This window comes from Alligator mississippiensis, chromosome 1, assembly GCF_030867095.1.
Source record: "Alligator mississippiensis isolate rAllMis1 chromosome 1, rAllMis1, whole genome shotgun sequence".
NCBI lineage: Eukaryota > Metazoa > Chordata > Crocodylia > Alligatoridae > Alligator > Alligator mississippiensis.
In genome coordinates, this window is record NC_081824.1 from 151282061 (window position 1) to 151305957 (window position 23897).

The 23897-nt window shown below is 41.4% G+C and overlaps 1 protein-coding gene across 1 annotated transcript in view; it reads right to left on the reverse strand.

Moving 5' to 3' along the window:
- Window positions 1-6322: 6322 nt before the first annotated feature.
- PCNX2 (pecanex 2) overlaps window positions 6323-23897 on the reverse strand; it is a 245957-nt gene continuing 228382 nt past the window's right edge. Inside the window, exons 29-34 of the mRNA XM_059715472.1 lie at window positions 23474-23618; window positions 20948-21178; window positions 20289-20563; window positions 19007-19191; window positions 9234-9682; window positions 6323-7447 (exon numbers count right to left, since the gene is read on the reverse strand). Coding sequence (XP_059571455.1) covers window positions 7274-7447; window positions 9234-9682; window positions 19007-19191; window positions 20289-20563; window positions 20948-21178; window positions 23474-23618 — 1459 coding nt within the window. The 3' untranslated portion in view covers window positions 6323-7273. The remainder of the gene's footprint in view (window positions 7448-9233; window positions 9683-19006; window positions 19192-20288; window positions 20564-20947; window positions 21179-23473; window positions 23619-23897) is intronic.

Sequence of the window (23897 nt, forward strand, 5' to 3'; positions counted from 1 at the left end):
GGGGCATAGGTGATTCTCCATCACTTGAAGTCTCCACCACCTGAAGTCCTGCTGAATTCAACAGGAATTTTCTGATATCCAGGATTTTAAGGCTATCATGGATTTTTGATTAGAGGTGCACTAATACGTCTGTCCCATATTGAACTGGCATCAATATGAGGAAAATTAGGTGTATCGGCAGTCGGCTTTTTGTCTGATGTGGCCAATAATATGGCCAATAAATGTTGCATGCATGCGCACAGCCTGGCAACATGACAAGCAGCCGGGTCTGGTTGGTAAGTCTGTTGTGAGGGAAGGGGCGTGGGGGGTGGGGCAGATTGAGGCCCCTGTGGTGACAGAGGGTGTGGGGCTGAGGCTGAGGCTAGGGCAGGGGCAGGCGCTGCCCAGCTGGGGTGGGGCAAGGCATGGGACAGAGCCACGGCTTGTCCGGGGGGCCTGGGGAGGGGAGGCAGCTCCTGCCACTGCGTGCACCCCGGGAGGGCATGTGCCCCCTGGATCTGTGTGCGGGGTGAAGGTGGGCTGCTGTTGTGGGCTGGGGCTGCACTTGGCTCTTCCCAGTGGGGGATGGGCCAGGCTGCTCTTGGGGCAGGCAGAGGCAGCACTGGAAGGAGTTGGGAGGGGGGCTGCAGCCACCCCAAAATTCACCATAAGTCTGCTCCCAGTGCTACCGCTGCCTACCCTGAGTGCAACCCAGCCCAGCTCCCGCTGGGAAGAGCCCAGAGCACCCCAGCCTGCAGTGGCAGCCCGCCCTCACCCTGTGCACAGATCCAGGGGGAACATGCCCCCCATGCCCTGCTGTGGTGTGCGGTAGCGGGGATTCAACCCCCTCTCCCCCCACTCCCTGGACAAGCTGCAGCTCTGTCCTATGCCTCGCCCCACCCTGACTGGCCAGCGTCTGCCCCTGCCCCAGCACCAGCCCCGCTGCCTCCCTCGCAGTGGGGGCCTTGATCTGCCCTCCCCACACTCCTTTCCTCCCCCCACCCCTTCCCCCACAACAGCCTTACCAGCCAGTCGCTGCAGGGCTGCATATCAGAATCAGATTAGTATCGGCTGATATGTACCATTAAAAATTGGCCATCAGGATTGGCCCAAAAAGTCTCTATCAGTGCACCCATAATTTTGACTTCCATGAGGCCGGGATTGTGTTTTCAGATCAAGAGGTGGGTGCCTTTCTAAAGAAAATATTTTTGGCTCCACACAAGATACAGATTGAACTGCTGAGTGAAATTGTGTCTTGGTTAAAAAATAGATGATGGTAATAGTTTCTTCTAGTCTGATGCAATGTCAAGACAATGCATTTTGCCAGTTTCAGATATGCTATAAATGGGTGAGAAACTAATAGCCCCAAATTAAGCTTGGCTTCTGTGGTACCCTACATTTACTTTAGAGATGTAAAAATGCGTTGCGTGGTCTCACATTTGGAAAACCCTAAGAGCACTGTAACAACAAACACAGCATTTCCAGTTCCCCCGACAAGCTAATTTACCAGTGGCAAACATTTAGTGAAAATAACCTTAGACACATCAGTGAGATCCCGGATGACAACATTACTGCACCTGCACACTTTAATTGTTGTGAAAAAGGCGAGAATAATTGGTGCCTCATACGTTGTACAATCCTGAGAATCGAGGACACTGTTGGCAAGGAAGTGTATAGCAATTCCAGCATAAAACTGCGCAGGCAGCAAGACAAAAACAGAGGCTGCATTATTTATCATGTGTCAAACCGCTTTTTTACTCACAAACTGAAATGTGTGAAAGAGAATGGTAAATCTTCATCACACTTGACCTGCTACAGAGTTAACAACAGGGCTAGGAAATATCAGTTTTACAGAGTTAATTAGTACTGGTAAAGTTCTCTAATGAAATGCCATCCTTCCCATTCCAGGAAGCAGAATAAAAATGGCACTCATTGAGAGTGAGGAGGAATAATTTGTTGATGAGATGGTTATTACATCCTGCCAGAAAACTTGAGTCCATTCAAACCTCCCAACATGAGCTTCTTGAATAAACCTAATTCTGAGTCCAAATTCCACCAAAAAAGAGCATTCTGGAGATGGAGTGAAGCTAGGCAAAAATACACTGTTCCCCCTCCCCTTCTTCTATCTCAGTGGCTCTCAAGTGGGGGTGCTGCAATACAGGAACTTCCTCTGTGTCACTGGTAGCAGCCAGGTAAACCTGCCCTGCCTGTAAGGCTGTGGCACATGTGCCCTCCTGCTGCATTAGGGCTCTCTGATAACCCTGAAGCACTGTTTCACAATCTGGGTGCCACCAGATTTTTTTTAGGGTGTCTGGAGGGATAGGGAGATAAGTGAAGTGTTAGGAACTAAGCTGATAAAATATGCAGATAAGCGCAGGGTCAGGCTTTTCCCTGCCTGGACAATCCCCCACCCCCACTGCCAGCCCCCTCTGCAAGGAATAAAGCTCTGTATTCTATAAATTAGCTTTTGAACTTGGGTGCTACTCAAGTCCAGTGAGGGTGTCTTCAGTTCAGAAAAATTGACAACTGCTGCGCTGAAGCAAACAGCTGGTTTGGGCTATAGCCCAGTCCAAAGGCCCCCACACTTCCCAGAAACAGGCATGTGGGGCTCATATGCTGTAGGGTTATCAGGGAGGGTTAGCTATGTGTGCTACAGCCATTCCCAAGCTGACTGTGCAGCAGGCACAGTGGGCAGTTTAACCTGGAGGTCACAGTATGTAGTAGAGAAGCACCAAAGTAATTTGAGGCAGCACCAATAGTGGGTCTCAACTGGGGATGCCGCCACATTCAGAAAAGTGGTTGAGGGGGTGCTGTGACTGCAAAGGTTGAGAAACATTGCTCTGCCTTACTAGCCTAAGAAAATGAGCTGTGATTGGCACCCAGAAGGCTCCCCAAAACTTGATGATTTCAGGGAATGCTCAACAGTTTTAACCTGGAGAAGGGAAATAGTACTGAGTTATAAGTACTGTTGATCAAGATGATACTGAATCCTTCTTTGCCTTCTGTACCTTTACAGAAAAGTCTTAGGCCTTACCAGTGAGTTCTGTAGGTCTTCACTTACATAATATGTAAGAGCTGCCAGCCAGACCTCTGGATTTGTACTTTTGGTTGAACAGAAATACAAAGGTCATTTGACAAAGTTTGTGTAAGTGTTATTGTCACTGTTTCTTACTGACTGCAGTAGGAAACAGCTAGGCAATAAGCCAAGTTGAGGGACTGCCAGGTGGTAACCAGGTGCTGGTGCAGACATAACTGATTTAGCAGCCCGTGGCTAGACTCAGTAATGTTGGTGAAGTTAATTGCTTTGATCCTTTGGGCAGCTTCTAACATTATCTTCATCAGTGCAAATGAACTGAGCATATGATCTTTTCAGTATGATGTAAGCAAGAGTAAACTAGTTAAAGACTATAATGGGGAGGTAAACTAAGGGAAAGAAAATCACCATTAACCTGAAGGCTAGTTCTGCAGCAGTGACGCTTGTTTTTCCACGTTAGCCCCCTTCCTACTTTGCTCCCATTCCTTCCCCTTGTTTCCCATTCCTTGTTGCCTTGTCCAGTCCTGGAATCCCCACCATTCCAGGGTAGATTTTACACTCTACCTTCACCTGCCGTGATGGTGTCTGGGGTTAAGGCTCTCCCAAGAGGGATCAGTGAATGGAAATCTGCCTTCATTCCCTCATGACTCCAGTGCTCGTCTGAAAAGGAGCACATACATCGACTCTTTTAAAAAAATTCTAAGTTGGTTGTTCTCAAAGAGTTAATGCACTCTCCTAGGAGGCTGCAATGTTCACTGCTATAAAGCAGAAATACATGATCTATCTGGCAGCTGATTCACTGACTGCTACATGCCATGGGTCACAGCAGTGCTAACTTCCACACATTGACCATATTCTGAGACTTGGCAAACAAGCAGTGGGAGCAGTATGCAGGCTCCTTGCTACAGAATGGACTGAGTGGCTTCCTATGATTGTTGTTTTGGAAAACTTCATGTCACAGATATATCCAAAATATAAACATGTTAAGATCATGCCATTTGATAGTGTTAGTCACAGCCATTCACCAGCTACCCCCATTGTTGTATAGACCAAGCACATAAGATCTACAAACTGTTCAACCTGAACAACTTAGGTCCAGATCCACAAACCAGTTCAGAGCCAATAAAGGGTTTAGGCACCTGCAACAAGACTTAACCATCTAAAGTCCATCTAGGCACCCAGCACCTGCCTAGCCTCTCCAGCCACCTCCCTGTTTGACCTGAAAGTTCCCTAGTTGCCTAAATTTCTGCTTCCATCCTTGCCCAGCACTGCCCTGGCCTGAGCTACACAGCTAGGACCTGCCTAAGTAGTGAAAGTCCTGGATTCATATCCATCCTCACCCTGTACATATGAGAGTTATTGTGGAGTAGTGGTCACACTGTAAATTCATATCCATACCTTCCTCATGAACATGAGCCTTCAATGTGATGCTGCAACTAGAAAAGCGACCTAAACGCTGGGTTGCATCCATAGATGCTTCTCAAGCAAATCCTGGGACGTCATTCTCCTGTTGTACTCGGCCTTGGTGAGGCTGGAGTACTGCGTCCAGTTTTGGGCCCCACATTTCAAAAAGGATGTGAAGAATCTGGAGAGAGTCCAGAGAAGAGCCACGCGCATGATCAGAGGTCAGGAAAACAGACCTTACAATGACAGGCTGAGAGCCCTGGGGCTCTTTAGCCTGGAAAAGCGCAGGCTCAGGGGTGATCTGATGGCCACCTATAAGTTTTATCAGAGGTGACCACCAGTATCTGGGGGAACGTTTGTTCACCAGAGCGCCCCAAGGGATGACAAGGTCTAACGGTTATAAAATCCTGCAAGATCGTTTCAGGCTAGACATGAGGAAGAATTTCTTTACTGTCGGAGTCCCCAAGGTCTGGAATAGCCTGCCATTGGAGGTGGTCCAAGCACCTACATTGAACATCTTCAAGAGTAAATTGGATGCTTATCTTGCTGGGATCCTATGACCCCAGGTGACTTTCTACCCTTCGGGCGGGGGGCTGGACTCGATGAACTTCCAAGGTCCCTTCCAGCCCTAATGTCTATGAAATCATGGTAATTTGTATAGTTTTAACCTTAGATGCCCAAATCTCAGGTACAGTCACATTTTAGGCTCCTAAGCCCTTCTATGGATCTGGGCCTTAGTTTTAATGTCATTTTTTTCAGCCTTCTCATTTCCAGGTAAAAAATACACTCCAGCAAACTTGTGTTCAATATAAGCTTATGCATGGTCTCTAAGTTCCAACAGATCTTTAATGCTATGCGGATAGTATTTCTATCTTTAAACGTATTAAAGTTTTCACACCATTCCTCAAAGGTTCCCTCAAACCCATAGCTTGTTGTTTTAGAAAATATCTGTAACACTTTATTTTCCTCTTTTTAATTGCTAATTGTTAGCATTGTGAAGATATAACATTCCTCTTTTATTCAAATTATTCCAATAAAAATCATTTTTAAAAATCAAAAGGAAAAATCAGTAGCACAGGTGCAGGTGCTAAAAGGAAATGAACTGTTTGGAATAGCCCCATTTTTATTGTTGCTTGGAAGATTTTTTTAAGTAACTAAAACTTACAGAACTGAGTCTAACTTAGTTTGGCTTGAGTCATCTGCGCTTTGGGAGTAGTGGGAAGTAAGAAGCAATCTGTGTGGCAATCTAAACAGCAGCAGACTGGGATCATAATAAGCACTTACCTAGTACGCTGTATGTCCTCAAAAGGAAGTGGTCTCTTACTGGGAATATGACTTGAAGCGTGTCCTGTTAGGATCTTGAGCTCATCTGTGGTGTAGGTACATTATATGTGCTGCTGTCACTTTTACTTAGGCTGGCCATGTGGTAGCAGTATGTCTGAGAGGCTCATCACGAAGCCAGCATATTTTGTTTTCTCCTATATATGGCCATAGTGCAGAAAAGCATGGGTTTTGCCGTAACATAGTGTTAGAACCTAATTCATTCATTAATAAGATGGGAGACAAAATGTGGATTTTCAAAGTTTGCAAATTTGGTACAAATCATATAAACACGATTAAAAGAAAATAAGAATTACTTCTTCACAAAATGGCCTAGGCTTGTTTATTGTTATTGGTGTTACTGTGTTTTAATGTCCATAGCATTAAATATATATGTCATGGTGATGGGCACAGTATGAGGATAGCAACTGTATATAGTGAGAGGCAACAAAACTTTGCTACAGAACTGCCTATTCCATCTTGCATTAATGTCAAGTGGGAGAAGGCAACCTGGCTGTGGATTCCCGTGATAAGAATTAGAAAGGCTCCACTGTAGGTACAATAATAAGAAACACTGGACACTGATAGCTGGAAATTTTTTAATTACAAAAAAAATGAGGATCATGTGTATTATGTTCTATAGTACATTAAGGACCTGCTATAGGCTCTTGGCTTCAGAAATAGGCATGCATTCCTGTAAACGCAACAGGAGTGCGCGATTATATGTAAGAGCAGCCTTTTAAGTAAAACTGCTTTGTTTTCAAATAAGGAGCACCGTATGCTTTGTGAAGGCTTTCCATGCACTGGCTATATATTTTTTTTCAAAACCTGCCTTATAGCAATGTGCAGTCTGGCTCTTCATACATTATTTCAATATGGCTGCATGCACACTGAATTAATATGTTGCTACACATAATTACCACCTGCGTAACACATTAAAGAAAAGAAAAAAATAGGTTTTCCATTAAAAATTCTTAGATACAGCTCTAATATTACAGTCACTGTACAGTTCTATTACATATTCATTACTCCTATTCAAAATCTGTCTTTGTGATACATTATGTATAAAATGTCAATTATTTAACATGCAGTCATCTTTGTAGTTATGGCAGGAAACAGATGTCTATGGGCTTTTCACCGAGTTGCATTAAGATTTTTCCGTTGCGTTCACTCCCAACTCCAAGCATTATTCTTTCTGAGCATTTATAAAATTCCACCAGAAGTGTCAGCACCTCTGCAGGGGAAGGAATGTCAGTCAGATTTTATTGGTTGTTCTAATAATTACAAGAACCTGAGATGAAGTGGCACTGCATTTTAGGACATCCTGAAACTCTTTGAAGGTTTTTCCATCCCCACCTGCCAAGACTTTTTACTGAAGAACCTCTACCCCAATGGTATTCTCTCTCAGAAGTTAGAAAAATAAATGTTTTGAGGTTTGTTGTTATATTTGAAAAATAAAACCATCTGCAGCTGACTGACCTAGCCATGTCTATTTGAATTTTAAGGAATGCATGGTCCTTTAGGTAGAAGTTTTCTTTATTGCTCTTCCGACAAGCTGTGCTGAGAGGCTGTGTCCTCCAGGGCCATATCTTCCTGGCTAGCCCTCCTGCATTCCAGGTTCCGAGCCATGAAAATGGCATGGGCAGGGCCTAGCTCTCTCCAGGGTCTCGATTCGGTAGTATCCATCGCTTCACATGTCTCAGAGAATTGCTTAGAAAAGTATAAAAGAGTTTAGGAAATATCTTAATAGGGTGTTTTTTTTCAGAATGACATTTTGAAACAAGGTACAGCTTGAGCAAGGCTCTTAACATTCATTATTTACAGTGGGCATTTCAAGTGCTAGAAAGGAAACCAGAAGATGACTTTCATACGTGTCCCCCTTCATATGATAATGGCATAAAGCACGAGATAAGAGGCATGTATGTACTGTGCTGTATAGGATTGTTTTAAATTTCACTTGCAATGAACCGTGAACAACAGAAGATTATCAGCCTGAGAAGACTGTTTTGAATTATCCTCAAATGTTGCGAGTCTGATGCTGTTCCAGCTTTGCTAGAAGACTATCATGCTATTGCAGCTGATTTAAGTACAGATTTTACTACATTCAAGCGAGTAGTCACGTGGACCTCCAGAGTTTACTTTAGACCCTGACTATGGAAAGTGCTCAGCTCACTTGACCAAAATGGAAAGGTGACATCAACATCTTGCAGGATTCAGATGGTAACTTCTTTGGGGTAGGAGACGCATCTTACCATCTGTTTCGGTAGTGACAAGCATGTTTATTGGTGTTGCAGAAGTAATAAAGAGTAATGAGTGTTACTTGCATGAATAATGATGGAAAATTAGACCATAAAAAGTAATGTTCAGTCTAGTTTCTGTTGCAGTTTATGGCAAAGTTCCTTGCATTCACTGGGAGTAAGACTGAACCTTACATGTGTTTGGGATGACGTATGTATGTCAAGGAGGCTCTGCCATCTGAAGCTTGAACAAGGAGTGTCATGTAGTAACATGATCCTATGCTGTGTGTCAGAGAAAAGAATTTTCTCATAATGACAGCACTGCAACCTTACTTGGTTCCATTTGTTAGTGTCAAATGAACCAGAGAGTAATTATGCTCTATCGCACTTTGTCTCTTACTGGAATTGCCAAACTGCTTCATGGCCAATGATTTTATCATTTCATTTCATTGCCCCCGAGTGCTACAGTGAAGACGATAAGATACAGAATGGTGACTAACTAGAGCTAAAAATTAAATGACAGTCGGGTAGCCAGCAAAACACCACGCCAAACTGCATGCACACATTTTCCTCAGGGAAGAGCATGGACTGGAACTTGTTGCAAATTTTTCAGTGAAATGTTTTTGTCAGAACATGATGATGTGTCAAACCCCAAACATTTTCATACTAGATTTTCGTCAAGGCTTCTCAGCAGTAAATCACCCAAACCCTGTTAAAGTGAACACCTTATTTTAATGAACTTTTCTTATAGTCCCATAAGGTTTTGTTTTAACAAGACTGTGCTGTAATTAAACATTTGTTGAAGGGAGGAGAGAGAGAGTGCGGCAGGGAGGGAGAGAGCGACTTTTTAGCTTGGTGGTTAAGATAGTTACTTGGGATGCAGGAAACTGAGATTCAAGTCCCTGGTCTGAATCAAGCAGAGCATGGACCTGAACTTGAGGCTTCATATGCCAGATGAATTCCCCAACAACTGGCTTATTGGCTATTAATGGGTGGGGTTTTCTCACCTATTTTGAAAGTTCACAGCTCAACTTGGTGGTGAACAGAAAAAAAACCCTCAAAACTTTGCCATTACTTTACAAAACAAAACTAGTTTTTCTCCCAGCTAGAGAGGACAGAAAAAAACAAGCCATGCCAGATGGATCTTAGCCACCACTCCTTAAAATGCACCACTACTACAAGGTGCTCAGATCCCATGGGAAGGAAGGCAATATAAGAACCTGACTATAAGAGAGTAGCTCATGCTTTGTGTGCCTTACCTGTGTTGCTTGACTTGCTGCTCTAGCAGATGGACCCATGGCAATATTGACACTGCTGGATGACTGGGTATCACTGGTGTTACCTCCATCTGCAGCTGAGAGCCCAGAAATGACCAAAGCACTTGAAAAACTTCTCTTGCCAAACAGAAGGCTGAGGGTAGAGCTGGTTGAGGAGGTCAGACCAGACCTGAACATTGCTCCAGCTTGATCCTGAACAGCCAGCTGGCCAACAGCAGGAATGGCAGGGGGTTGAGAAAATACAGATGTCATAGAATTGTGGAAGGAGAGCTGACTGCCAGAAAGCCTTTGAGCAATTTCATGTGCAGATGTGGAAGCTCGAATAAAAGGCTGGTGGCTTTCTACAATTGGTCCAGAATGACTTGAAACAGGTGGTTGCTGGCTTAAGGCAGCATGTGTTTGAGCAGACTGACTCCTGGGTTTTCTTCTGCCTTTAAAACAAAAATATTATACCCCATTTTAAATATTGTCAACATCGTCCCATCAAAGCATGCATTACTGCCTCTGTCTAGTGAGCAGGGTGTACTATAGATAGATCATTCTTTATAGCATGTGCAGTTTTATGCTGAGGATCTGGAGGATTTTTTTGCAACCATTTGGAGAACCACAGAAATTAAGAGACTGACGAAACCTCTTATAAACTAGTCCATCCTGTTTCCAGTATGGACTGCTCCCAAACTTCTCTTGTGTTTGGATCAGGACAGAATCTGATCTTAGGTGAAGTAGGTAAATAACATAATTATTTAAAAAAATCAACAGAGGAGTAACTGGAGAAATCAGGGCTCTTATTTAAAGTTATGCAGAAATCAGTAGGAGAAATAAGAACAGAATCCAGGAACCATTATTTTATTGACTACTTCATATCAACTTGAAGTCAACCCTGAATTTGATGATAGTCTTTGTCACAATGTTAATGATATGGAGTTAGAGGAAGTACAGTTAGCCAATTTGCAGATGGCACCAAGCTGGTGGAGCTACAGACACTTTGAAGGATAGGCTTAGAATTTGGAATGTCCTTGATACTTTGGAGAAACAGTTTGAAATGAATAGGATGAAATTCAGTAGAGACAAGTACAAAGTTCTGCACAAGGACAGAATAATCACACATACAAATACTGATTAGGCTGCAGTACTGTAGAAAAGGACCTGGGGATTATGGTGGACCTCAAGCTGAATATGAGGCAATGGTGTGTTCATGTTGCAAAGAAAATCAACAGCATACCAGGTTGTATTAAGAGAAGTGGTTTTTCCACTCCTGGGATTTGCAGGTGACACTCCTCTCAGTACAACCCAGTATACTGTTGGCTTTCTTTGCAATAGGAACACACATGGAGGCCTGCATCTCAAGAAAGTTATAGAGAAATTGGGAAGAGTCCACTGGAGAGCAACAAAAATGATCAGAGGATTGGGAAACATGACTTATGAGGATGGGTTGAAAAAAATGGGACCATTTATTTTGGATAAAAGGCTGATGGGGGATTTGATAATAGTCTTCAAATTCATGAATTGTGGGTATAAAGAGGATGATGTTACATTATTCTTTGTGGCTACAGGGGATGGGGCAAGAAGAAGTGGTTTAAAACTACAATGAGGGAAATTCAGTTTGAATATTAGGAAGAGTTTCTCATTATGAGGCTGCTTAAGCACTGCAACAAATTACCTTGGGGTGAGGAATCCCTCTTCTTGGAAGTTTACTTAAGCAAGTTCGACAAACACTTGATCCTACCCTGAGCAGGGTAGCTGAGTAGGTGCCTTCCAACTCTATTTTTCTGAGCTTATAACTTAAGTCAATACCAACCACATTGAAACATCCTGTTTCTACAGCTTTATACAATTTGTTTGCAAAAAGTGCAGTTTTTAAACAAAATCAAATTAAATCAAATTACTCCTGGCCTTTAGGACTGGGAATGTGAGGATTCTTCCACATCAGTATCAGAGAACAAGAAGTGTATGCTACAGGAAAGCTATTGAGGCCAAGATCTTAACAGGATTTAACAATGGACTGGATTGTTACCAGGGTATCCAGAGCATCTGGAGTTATAATTAATGACAAAAAGAACGTAGATGGGATAGTAAACCTTGTATGTCAGCACATAAGCCAATCTCTGTAATTCATATTCTGGAATGTCTGAATATACATAGAATAATTAAAAAAAAAAAAAGTCCAGTCAGAAGCTACTGAATATGCTAAATACCTGCTTATGGATACAATGCACTCTCCGGGTAATGAACAACAGACTGGCACACACAAAAGACCTCCCTTGTTGCTCCTCTATATGATTTTATACCTGCCTCACAGCACATGTGTGTTCATGTGAGTGCTTACTTGGCTTTCCATTATACAGGAAACCCAAAATACTAACACATGGTGGAAGCTTTCTGTTATAGCCATAACTGCAGGTTTAAAAAAAAAAAAATCTCAATATTTTTAAAACTTTACAATGCTGGAGCCAGTTTTGCTTTTCGAGGATTCTGAGCCTGTTGGGCTTTTTGTACTTTGGGGTTTTTTTGTGATACATGAAATAGGAAAGAGGGGGTTATAAGAGAGCTGCAGGAATCTTTGAAAAAGAAAATTCCTCCAGATACTGACAATTCTCAGCCAAACAAGTTTCTAGAAATCTGATTGTCTATACTGCATTTATTAGTTACTTCAATGAATGTAGCATAATCTGTTTCAAAGATCCCTCTATTACTCAGTTCTTAATGAGTGCTTTACAATACACAGACCTCAAAGTGCTTCTCAGAGAAATATTTTTAGCTTCATTTTGTAGGTACAGAGAAGTTAGGTAACTGAGGTCAGACGCATGGCAGAGGTGGTCAATAAAATGATTGAAGCTGCTTAGTTGGGATAACATTTGTTGGCCTGACAAGAAAAAAAACACTCTTCTGCATCCTTTACAATATCTCATTATTTCTATTGTCATATTCAAAACAATAAAGATTAAATTTAAAAAAATCCACCAGTAGCCTTTGCAGTACAAGCCCATGACTCCTGTTAAAATCAACATGACGAAGGTAGCTAACCCTGTCCACAGGTTTGAAAACATGCTCTTAGATTCCATGCACTTTAGATGGGATGATGGGAGTGATGTAAACTGTAATTACAGACAGGTCAAAGCTGCAAAATTCATATCCAGACGTGGTTCTGACTTTCCCAAAGATTTATGTTGTTCAAACTCTCGGGGTGGGGTGGAGGGGAGGGTGTTTTGGTTAAACATTTTGGTTTCTATGTCTAACGATTATTTTAATGTGTTACTTTTTTTTAAATAAAAAGGACAGATAGGAATTAAGCACAAAGAGGCTGTGGATGTGTTAGTTTGTTCAAAGTCTACAGTGGCCAAACATCTGTTCATGATTTAAACAGCGAAGCTAACCACTGTCCAAAAATATTCTATATTCATCCCAAATTCAGTGGTTACAGCACTGTATAGTAGACCACCCATATCTACACATAAATAACTCAGTCTCTGAAAATGCTTAAAAAACAAAGACTGTTCTATGTACTGTATCATAAAATTAGTATACTTCTTGGTACACCCAACAGTTTTAATTCTCATTTTCCTCACTTTATGTGTGTGTGTGTGTGTATATATATATATATATATATATATTTATTATTTTAATTGTATATAGATATATTATTTAATTATTTTCAGACTGAATGGCACCAGCCAGCAAAATGTCACATTCAATTAAAAAGCACTAAAGTCACTTGATTTGTAGATTATCTGGCTAGAACAGATCACTGTGATCATCTATTCTGATTTCTTGTGTGACAGGCCATCTTCCCAAATGAGTTTTTTTAGAAAAACATCCAGTCTTTATTAAAAATATTCTGGAATCAACGTCAACTCTTAGTAAGTTGTTCCAATGGTTAATTACCCTCACTGTTTAAGATGTGCACCTGATTTACTGTCTGAATTTGTCTAGCTTCATTATCTCTGTCTGCTAGACAGAAGAACCATTTACTTACTACTAGGACTGTGTGAAGCTTCGGTCCCTGATTTGATATGGGCGGAGATTTGGCCTGATTCAGTGACCAAATCTCTGAATCCAAACTGAATCAGAGGACCCTTTTAATCCCTCCAGATTGAATCAGAACCCTCTGAATTGATTCAGAGAGATTCGGAGATTCGGACAGAGACAGCTTTGTATGTTTTTTCTACATACCTCTAGGTAACAGAGGCTCATGAGTGCCGCAATGCTGGGGCATATGTAGTGTCTCTCAGAAGTGTGGGGGGCTCCCCAGTGCACTCGGCAGCAGACCCGGAAGCAGACCAGAAGCACTTCCGGTACACTTCTGGGTCTGCCAGGGAGAGCTCTGGGGGGGCCCTTGCACCCCCCCCCCCCCCGGCTCAGTGACTGGTGCCTCCTGGGTCTGGGGGGGCACCTGGGGTCCCCCTGTGGCCAATCACTGAGCCAGGAAAGTGTAAGGGGGGCCCCCCCAGTGCATTCCTTGGCAGACCCGGAATCGGACCAGAAATACTTCCGGTCCACTCCTGGTTCACCACCGAGCATGTGGAGGCCCCCCTTGCACTCCTGTGGGATGCTCCATCCACCCCAGGATTGCAGCATTCACAAGCTGCACCTGCTACCTCAAGGTATGTAGAAAAAACTTTTAAAGCTGTGTCTATGGCCAAATCAGCATCAAATCTTCAGATTCGGATTTGGCTGCATTGAATTGGGGACAGTGATCTGAATCAATGAATCAAATCACTGTCCCTGATTTGGGCCGAATCTGAATCAAATAGGACCTGCTTTGCACAACCCTACATATTACCATATTTCAGTTCCCTCAGAGGCACTTATAGACTGCTTCCAAGGCATTCCTTAGTCTTCTCTTTGATAAAATAAGAAGATTAAGCTCCTTAAGTTTTTCACCAAAAACCAGGCCTTTCATCATTCTCATGGAACTTCTCTGCTGCCTCTCCAAATTATCATCATTGTTCCTGGCAGCGTGCATACCAGAACTTGACACAGGATTGCAGTAGCATCCAGGACTGAGGTCAGGTTGACAGGCCTATTTCCCCAGTCATTCCACTGGCTGTTTTAAAATATTTTTAAGTCTAGTCCTTTGGTTCTTCCCCGATATTCCAAAACTTAAAGGAAATCATTATTAATAGCTCAGAGGGATCTTTGGGATAGCTGTTTTAAAAAACATCTACTGTAAAAACAATAGATGTGACAACTTCATTTGGCTTTTTCTCCAAATGCCAAACAGAAATATTTATTTCTGCAAATCTTTGCATTTTTTGCATTATTATGGGCAATTCTGTCATTTCCATCTCATAGTAGACAGAAAACAGCGTTGGGCCTTCTTTTGTTTCTCATAGTCTTACATTTTTTTCTTATTGTTTTTAATTCTGCTAGCCAGAATTTTCCATGTGTGTCCTTTTGTTCCCTTGCCAATTTAATGCAAGCCCTAGCTTCTAATTTTATATTTATTACTATAAATTTCCCCTTTTAAATTATTTATATACATATAAAATGTATATATATAAAATTTACTTCACTTCTAAGTCTAGTTGTTTCCTTTTGGAACTTGTATGGCCTTCTCTTTCCATTGTGGCTACATGGCACCTAGTGAACTGTTCTTAAATGGTTCCCAATTAGCATTTATTATCATATGGGCCGCTCAAGATCATTATTTTACAATTAAGCTTGCCTTTCTGATTGCTACGCTGTCAAACTATGAGAGTGTGTGGGGAAAACTCTCACACTGTACTCAATTAAAAGCAGCAGTTATTTTTATACCACAACATGATTTATATACCTGGCAAGACCTTTTCCAGCCTTGTCCATTATTTTTAATGTCAGGTCAAAACGACTGAACAAGAAAGAAAATTAGTACCATTTCCCTTTTGTTCTCTGCCTTAATTTACACTACATACCATAAATGTGATGTGAAGTCAATTAGTTCACACAGAGCACAGCTACATATTCATTAATGTGCCATAGTTACTACACATTTAGTTTAGTACTTACTTAATAAAGTACTAACTAAATATGCAGTAACTATATTTACTGTACAGTAGTGCCAATGAATGTTGGGTTTTTTTGTGATGCTTACTGTGCAGTAGCCTCGTGCAGTACTGCCTAGTAGCATATTAGCACAGTTTTTGCCCAGCATACTACTGCACAGTGTTATTAGGCTATGGCACATTAAGCATCTTGTACAGATGTGCTCACTTTCAACAAATCCTGAGTCCAGAGTCATAAATTTTATATCTTCAGTATCCTAATAATAATGTCACATCAGGATTCCCAATGTGAAGAATATTAATCCTATTCTGTAGATTACCATAATGCAAAAGTAGGTTTTAGCTTAGGAAGTTTTTGCTCATATATGGGGAAGGCAAGAATTACTTCATAAAAGAATCGCTGGCAAAATCTAAATGCTGGGTTTTTTGTTCTGATGACTGCCCTATCGATATAATAAGATTTTTCCCCCCCTCCCCTGGTTTATCCTCTATTATTTCCTCTATTTCCTTGAGGAAACCCTCTTGCTCAAATAACTGAGGACATTTAGTGATTTTTTTCCCCAGTGTCTGCCATTTAGAAATATGGTTAAGATTTTGGTGCGCACACATAGCATGGAAGCTTCCAACACATGGACAATGCAAAATAACGGGGCTTGTTGAATTCATCCTTTTGAATTCAACAAGCCCCTTCTATCTGCATTTGACTTTTCATCACAGCTAAAGGCATCCCTTTGTCCAAGGACTGAAAGCCAAATAATTTGTTAGTGGAGGCTTAAGTGTACAACACTCGCCAGGGAACCTTTGGAGAAGCATGTCAGAAGGCCATTTCCTAAATATGCCTGACAATTATGAGACGTTGAAACTTCTGTTTTTCTCAAATTAAGATCTCCCAGTGGGATATTTGATTTCTTTTAATTGTCTCATTACAGGCCTTTTATGCCGTCCAAATGGCTGTAGAACCAGGTAGTTACTAGCCAAAAGAAATGGTAGAACAGGCTTCAATGATAAACCCTATCCGACTTCCTAACAACCACTACCTAACATGCTACTCTGAGTGGACGTCAGATACAGCGGACGTCCTCGCCTGCATCATCACTTATGATTTTTAAAACTTCTCAGACCACTGAATTTCATATGAAGTTGAATAACTCAGCAAACATCTTGGCAGCGTTGAGATAAGAATGCAGCAAAACAGGATGGAAAGGGACATCCTGGCTCTCTGATCCAATCCCCTAGTACTGCAGAAAAGCACAGTGTATAGCACCTTTTATAAACTTACCAGGATCCATCTTAAAATTAGTGTATTTGACCACTGTGCTTTTTATTAGAAAAGTGTTCCAGAATCCCCCTAGAACCCTTTAGAAATCTAGAAACCCCCTTATTTCTTGCCTAAATTTATTCATAGCCAGTTTTATGGGTATAGGTTGCATCTGTGTTGGTCTAAGGACAAAGGAAGACAAAGTTCTTTGGGTAAATCCAGTATCTTTTATTAAACCAACTCAAATAGTTGGAAAAAAATTTTCTGCAAGCTTTCAGGTACAAACAGCCTTCATCAGGCTGAGGAAACATTTCTTCATGGCCAGATTGTCCTTGCACCAATATTGTCATTTAGCTTAAATGGCTCTTTTCTTGCCTTGGTATTTATCTCCCTGATGTGTTTAGAGAGAACACTTATATTCTGTCTCACCCTTTGTTTTGCTAGGGCGAATAAGCCAAGCTCTTTCAGCTTCTTCTGGTAAGATTCGTTTCCTATTCCCCTGATCATCCTAGCCATTCTCTGCATTTATTTCTGTTTGAATTAATCTTTCTTGAATATAGGTAACCGAAACAATGCTGTTCTAGATGAGGTTTCACCGGTGATAAGCACTATGGCATTAATAACTTCCCATCTCTGCTGGAAATAAACATCTCACTTATTATGGCATTTGCCTCCTTTATGTCCATCATAGTGCTATTTCATAGCCATCTTGTGATCAATTAAATATAAGCAAGTCTTTTTTCTTCACTGTCCTTTCCAAATGACAATTACCAGATGATCTGTCTCCAGTTTACAGAGGAAATCTGGGTTATTATTTTTCATTTTGCATTTTATACTCAAGGTATTTCTAATACTCCAGGTCATCCAGTTTTCTGTTGAATATTTTGAACCTCCTATGTGTTAACAATACTTCCAAATTTGCCACCAACAAAATTCATCATCACACTCCTACTTTTTGTGCCAGGACTACTAATGAAAATATTAAATAAAATCAATCCCAAAATCAATACCTAATCCTCTTTTCTCCAGCTTAAGTAATCATTTCCTAACTAACATTGCATCAAATGCTTCACTGGAGTTCACATAACTGATCTTTCTAAACAATGAAAAAAATTGATAGATCTAAATCCATCTTCTCAAAGCGAAATATTAGATTAGCTTGGCATGATCTTATTGTTAGTAACGCAATTTATCCCATCCTCAATTTAAGTCTGTTTTCACTTATTCCTTCCTTCAAAAATGTTTCTAAAGTCCTGTAAACTATTGAGGTTGGACTCCTGGGCCTCTGGTAGTCTGGATCATTATTTTCTCCTTCTTTTATCTGCTGCTTTCCAGCCCTCCAATTTGAGCAATTTAGGATTTTTGCTTTTGAAACCACAATTGAATGTGCCAGTTCTTTCAGTGGGTTGGGATGGACATTATTTACTGCTCACATAAGGTTTATGCAATCCATCCAAGTTCAAACTAACCAATCTAGACTTGTTACTTTGGTTTTAGTTTCAGAGCCTGCCAACTCTTTATTGAGTTTCAGCAGCAAGAGACCCTGGTCTCTGTCCCCTGTGTACCTTTTTTGGACATGTAATTGGTATATGTTTAACAAGAAGGGAAAGAGTGGACTGGATGTTTGTGCTGTCCTCCGCTTTATCAATGCAGGTGAATAGTGATGGATACTCATACTGTATATTTAAGAATCTAGTGGCCCAAGAACCAGGGGCAGAGCCAGGATTTGGCAAAAGGGGGTGTGGGAACAGCCACCTGCACTGAAGGGGTGGCTGCACTCCTGCTCCCATCCTGCTTCCCACCAACCTCCTAGCACAGGCAAGCCACAATGCAGGAGCCTCGGGGGACTTTTCCAAGTCCCCAAAGCAAGTAAGCATCCCCCTCTTCCCCTCCATGCTAAGAGGAACATCCCCCCATCCTCTCCTTTTTTGTCCCTTCCTCCAGTCACTACTGCTTTCCCCACTGTCCCAAGGGCAGGGAATGCTTCAGAGGTGCTCCTACCTGCTCCACTGTGCTGTGTAGTGGTTGGGCTCACCTAGGGCAGCCCCTGTGCAGCATAGCTGGAGTGGCAGGAGCAGCTCTGAAGATTCAGCTGCCCCTGGGACAGGGGAGAAAAAAAAGCCACAGCAGGTGGGGGGTGGAGGAAAGGGGGTGGAGGAGACATACCTCTGAGTATGAGTGGAAGAGGGGATTCTCTTCTGCTCTGGAGATGTTTCTACTGTCCCAGAGGCTCCAGCAGCATAGACCAATCTGAGAGGGGCGGATGGCAGCTGTGCCATTGTGCCCCCTCTGGAACTGGCCCTGCCAAGAACTATGATCCTTTTCTGAGGCCAGGATCACCAAAAAGCACAATACTTTGAAGCACAATATGTATAGCTTGATACCACAGAACCTAGAGTTCTAGACGATGGTTGTTCTAAATTCTATGAGAAAGCACCAGACATACCAGTCCGTGTGTTCAATACAGATACACCTCAATACATGGTTCATAAATGCAAAAATGTAGGTACAAATACCTGCATGCTGATGAGCACCATGTGAAGAAGCCTGAAATTGCAGTGTTTCATTCCTTGTGTTCTGTGAGCTACTACTCTGGCTTGAATTTCTTGTTGAATGGTTGCTGGCTGAAGATCCGCCACCACTATCCACCTCCTCAATGTTACCTCCACTATTGTGACTGGCATGACAGTCCTTTCGCATTCTGTTTGTGTGAACAGACACAAGATCAAGAGTTTAGTGTTTACTAGAATATGTAGGATGGGTATCAGACAAACTCGCAGCACAAATGAACAACGGTACTCTCCCTAACCTTTTCAATGCTGGATGACATTTTGAGGATGGTAATTATATCACAACATGGTTACAGTTGATGTGAACACGTTAGTTTGGTCAAAAGAAGAAAAAAGAAAAAAATGTGTAACTTCATACCTTATCTAAGCCAAACCTTTCTTGAGGTTTGGTAAGCAGCCTGGGCATCCCACAACCCCTCAATGCATTTAATTTAATGTCAGTTTGATCTCCAAAGGCTAATTTCTATATAAGGTGGCCAATGAGTATACTCTCCTCTCCAAAATCTCACTTGCTCTGGGGCTCTAAGGATAGGATATACTCTGAGAAACTACTATGCTGAGAAAATCCCAGAGCGCTAGCAAAGCTTCAGTGATGGGGTCCAAAAAAGTAGGGTCTGGTCCCTCCTCTATAGACACAAAAGGTAAGTCTGTCACATAAGAAGTGTACACATTAAAGATGCCAGATACAGAAGTAGAGAAAGGAAAACAGTTGGGGTATATCCAGTGCAAAGGGTAGCTAATGTCAGATTTTCAAAGAAAAAAATCCTAAGACTTTTTTGGATAAGGGTCACGACTTAGGTATGCTCATCTGAACCCAACTTCCAAAGCACTTGAAGCTGAACCTGCTAATGCTTATGTCCAGGTTCTAATTATTTCTCCAATGCAGAAAGACTACATTGTTATTTGAAAAGAGTAAAAGGTAAATGGCTTTGAATTATTTTTCTTTACAGATGGCAGCCTTTCCTGAGGAATGTCTCAGAAATACTAAGTAAAATGAAGCTAATGTGTTTGTCTGACAGAGGGCTATATCTGAATTGCATTAATGCTTTCTATGATAGTTTTGGAGCTGTTCTCTCTATTTTTGCTTTGGATGCACTATCAAAAATGAGTATTTTTCAAACAACAGTGAACATTTTTTTTTCACAGAAAATAGTGTGTGCCTGAGTGCCTCCAGACTCCCCATACCCTGCATATCATAACAGAGGTCAATTATTGTCTCAACACCTACCTTAACCACTTGGATCTGAACCATGTTTTAATGTTGTCCAAACTGATAGGTCCACCCCAAATATTCCTCAGCTGACTGTGCGCGCCCAGGTATGAGGTGGTTAAAGGGGAAACATACATTGGATATCCCAGTGGCTGATCACATGAAGAATTAATCAGGTTCCTCAGGACCTGTTTATTGTTCTGGATGCTGCCTCGCTCTGGGTTACGATTGCGCAAAAAAATCAGCTCCTGTTGCTGCCCAGCCCAAAGCCCTCTGACACATTCCTTGTTTACCTACGGTTAGGTAGAGACATATGAAACCATTTGAAAATGTTTCCCATTTAAAAATGTATTAACATAAGTATGTTACCTGAATAGATTAGTAGTAATTACTTTGCATTGTTCTCTGTGAATCTCAGGACCTTAACAAACATTATTCACTCAAAACTAAATTATTGCTTCAGATGGGTGGAGAACCGACATAAAATGATTCTAACCTTAGAGTAAAATCAGGCATGGAACCGAGGAGTCCCGGCTCCTAGCTATTATCAACCTCACTCTCCTAACTAAATTGTATTATTAGAAAATGATAGCCAGATCTCAAGGATTCACTGGATGAAGACTTCAAACAGGGGTAGCACATGAGCTGCTGCAATAATAGAAAGATAGCTTTGGTACCTTGATAACTTTGAAGCTCAGGTAACTTTTGTGGAGCATAATAACTTTGTATTCATCTGTCCCTTCATCTACAACGTGTCTCAGGGTAAGCAGCTCTTCTCTGTTAGAAAGTACAGCACTACGCCAGGCAGGGTCACCCTCATGACAAATTACAACCTTCTCCTCAAAAGCCTGGATTGCTTCGTACAGGATTGCTGGATCCTCATACTCATCTGGACAGGTGAACTGGTCCTGGTATTAAATGAATGGCATGATTATAGACAGCTCTGTCAAAAGACAGTAGGAACTGCTGATCAACCAGATCCCGAGTTCATTGAAGACAGTGACATAGCACTAATTGACATTAACTGCAACAGTAAACATAAAAATGACAGTAGCAATAGTCCGGAGCGAAGGTTGAAGGAAGAGCGACAAAGCAATTAACACCACAGTAACACAGCATTAACACCACATTAAGACGTTTGTGTTTATGTTAGTTGTGTGCAAAATCTTTATTAGGACAAGACTTGAAGAAAGGCATTTTAACTATTTTCTTCTTAAAGTGTAAAATTGGAGAACATGGACTTGAAAGTTCCTTCATGCGGCAAAAACCTGAAGTGGAGCCACCTGTAAAGTTCTGTACTTTGGCAGAAAGTTAGTTCTTATAAAATAGTACAAAACTGAGAAACCAGTAAAGCAGCAATTCTTAACCAGGGTACATCTGCACCCCAGGGTGCCATGAGATCCTTTTAAGGGTGCAGCAGGATGCCAAACAATATTAGCACTGTTAGGTTTGCAAACACCTAGATGTGATTCACAAGATAAACCCAGAGATTTCAAATAGGACTCCATAGCATTAAAAACCTTCTGCCCAAGTGTGGTCTTTCTGAGATCTTTGGAACAGAAAAATGGCTCTCTTATTTTTCTGTAGTCAAGAAATGAGGGAAAGCTAAGAGCTGGCATTTTCTGAGGAGTTCTCAATAAAAATGTTGAGAACTACTGCTATTAAGAGATATAACAATAGGCACAATATGTTATTTTCTTTTCTTTTACCTGACAATATTGTCAGTATTTGTGCAAAGAGACAATGTCAATGAAGTGCAGAAGTTAATCCACTTTCACAGTGTTTTTAACTTGATTTCGGCAGTTCTAAAAATGACAAATTTCCTCCCTCTGGTTTCCCCAAAACATTTCTGAATACCACCAATACTAGTATGCTCCTTAATTATGACTATGTATGGCTAATCCTTGTGTACCAGAAAAGGCAGTGTTTTTTTTTACTCTCACAGCACAAGCTAACTGCATTTCCCTGAGTTCTTCCCTGTTCTCCATTCTTCAGACATTACTTTTCAGGGTGGAATCATCCGATTCTCCCATTCTCACACTTCCTCCTAGGCTGAAGTTTCCTCTGTATCCATTATGATTGCCTCAAGCCTATCTGACCTACATTCAGTACACCTGCAATTCTCTTCCTTCCAGGAGCTCCAATCAGTGGTTATTGCATTGACCTCAGTCTTCTTAAAATAAATGTCTTTCAGGGGATAAAAAATCCTAAAACAATTAACAGTCTATACACGTTTACCTTCCCTGAGGCTTATCATTCCAAGGGAACTGCAGAGGCCTAACTTGTTTCAAATGATGTAAGACTGGTATCTTTTTTTATACTATGGGTATCCTCTGTCACCAAAATGACCCCATTCACAGTCTTTCTTTAGCTCTCTCCCAAGAGTCCTATCAATCACTGAGTGTCCTTTTGATTTCTAGCTTGCCAAATATGGCAAACTAGCTGCCCAACTATAGGCTGGGGCCTGGAAGTAGGACTTTGTCTTGGAATTGCACCCGAAAGTGTATTAGGAGACAATTTATGTACACCCACTCTATTGTTTTCCTCACATCATACATAATGAATTACCATTTTCAATTTGTGGAAAATGTCTACTATTAAAATGGCATCTCACTTATTTGGACGAGTTTACCTGAACCATAAGATTACAATCTACTCAGTCTACAGGCACAAATATGTCAGACTTGCAACGGCCTTAGTGGTGAAACTCCAGATTCATACCAATGTAACTGAGAGGGGAAAAAACTCCATTGGCGGTACTTTCAGAAACATTCCTGCATTACCCATGAAACATCTATGATAGCTGACCAATTAGAAGAGCCTTATATTTTCTAAACAATTTCTCCCTTTGTATTTTTCCCCTTCAAATAAAACAGTGTCAAACAATGTGTTTCCTATTAGAAAAAATAGAACCTAGAAACCAGTCTTGTAGTTCCTCTGCAAGGAAAACCTCACCTGAAGTTTGACCCCCACTGACAAAGAGTCAAAACTCTGTCGCAAGCCCCTGGAATATAAATTATTAAGTTTGGAGGGGGGAAAGAAAAGAAGATAAGAAAGTGTGCTTTACTACATTTTTTCCAGCAATTTACTCAGAATAAGGCTACAATAATTACATTTACATCCCAATTTGTCTTGGACCACTTTCTAAAGTTTCCTGTATATCCTCAGGAAAATGAGTACAATAGTAACAGGGAAAAACCCACCTGATGTAGCTTCAGGGACATCCTGATTGCAGGAGCAACAACCTTATGGAGTAGATCCATGTCTGCAAACACCCATTCATCTTTTGCTGTTATTCGAAAATCTCCTTTGAATAGAGCATGGAGGCCATAAAGAAAGGAATCTAAACTGTAAAATAATGAAATCAGTTACCCTTAAAGCAGTTTTGAACTGAACCAGTAATTTCAAGCAACCTTCCGTTTTTGGTAGTAATGGCAACTGATAGAGTATGTCAGAAGGTGAGAACCTTTTCCCGCATATGTGTTGGTGCACCTCAGTACAAATTCCTGTGTTATACAGATGTCAAAGATCATATGGTGCATTTCTGTTTAGAAGCCAAGCTTCTTGTATGAACAACTTTCTCCTGTATTGTGCTCTGCAAAAGGAGTGGCTACAGAATGAGAGTGG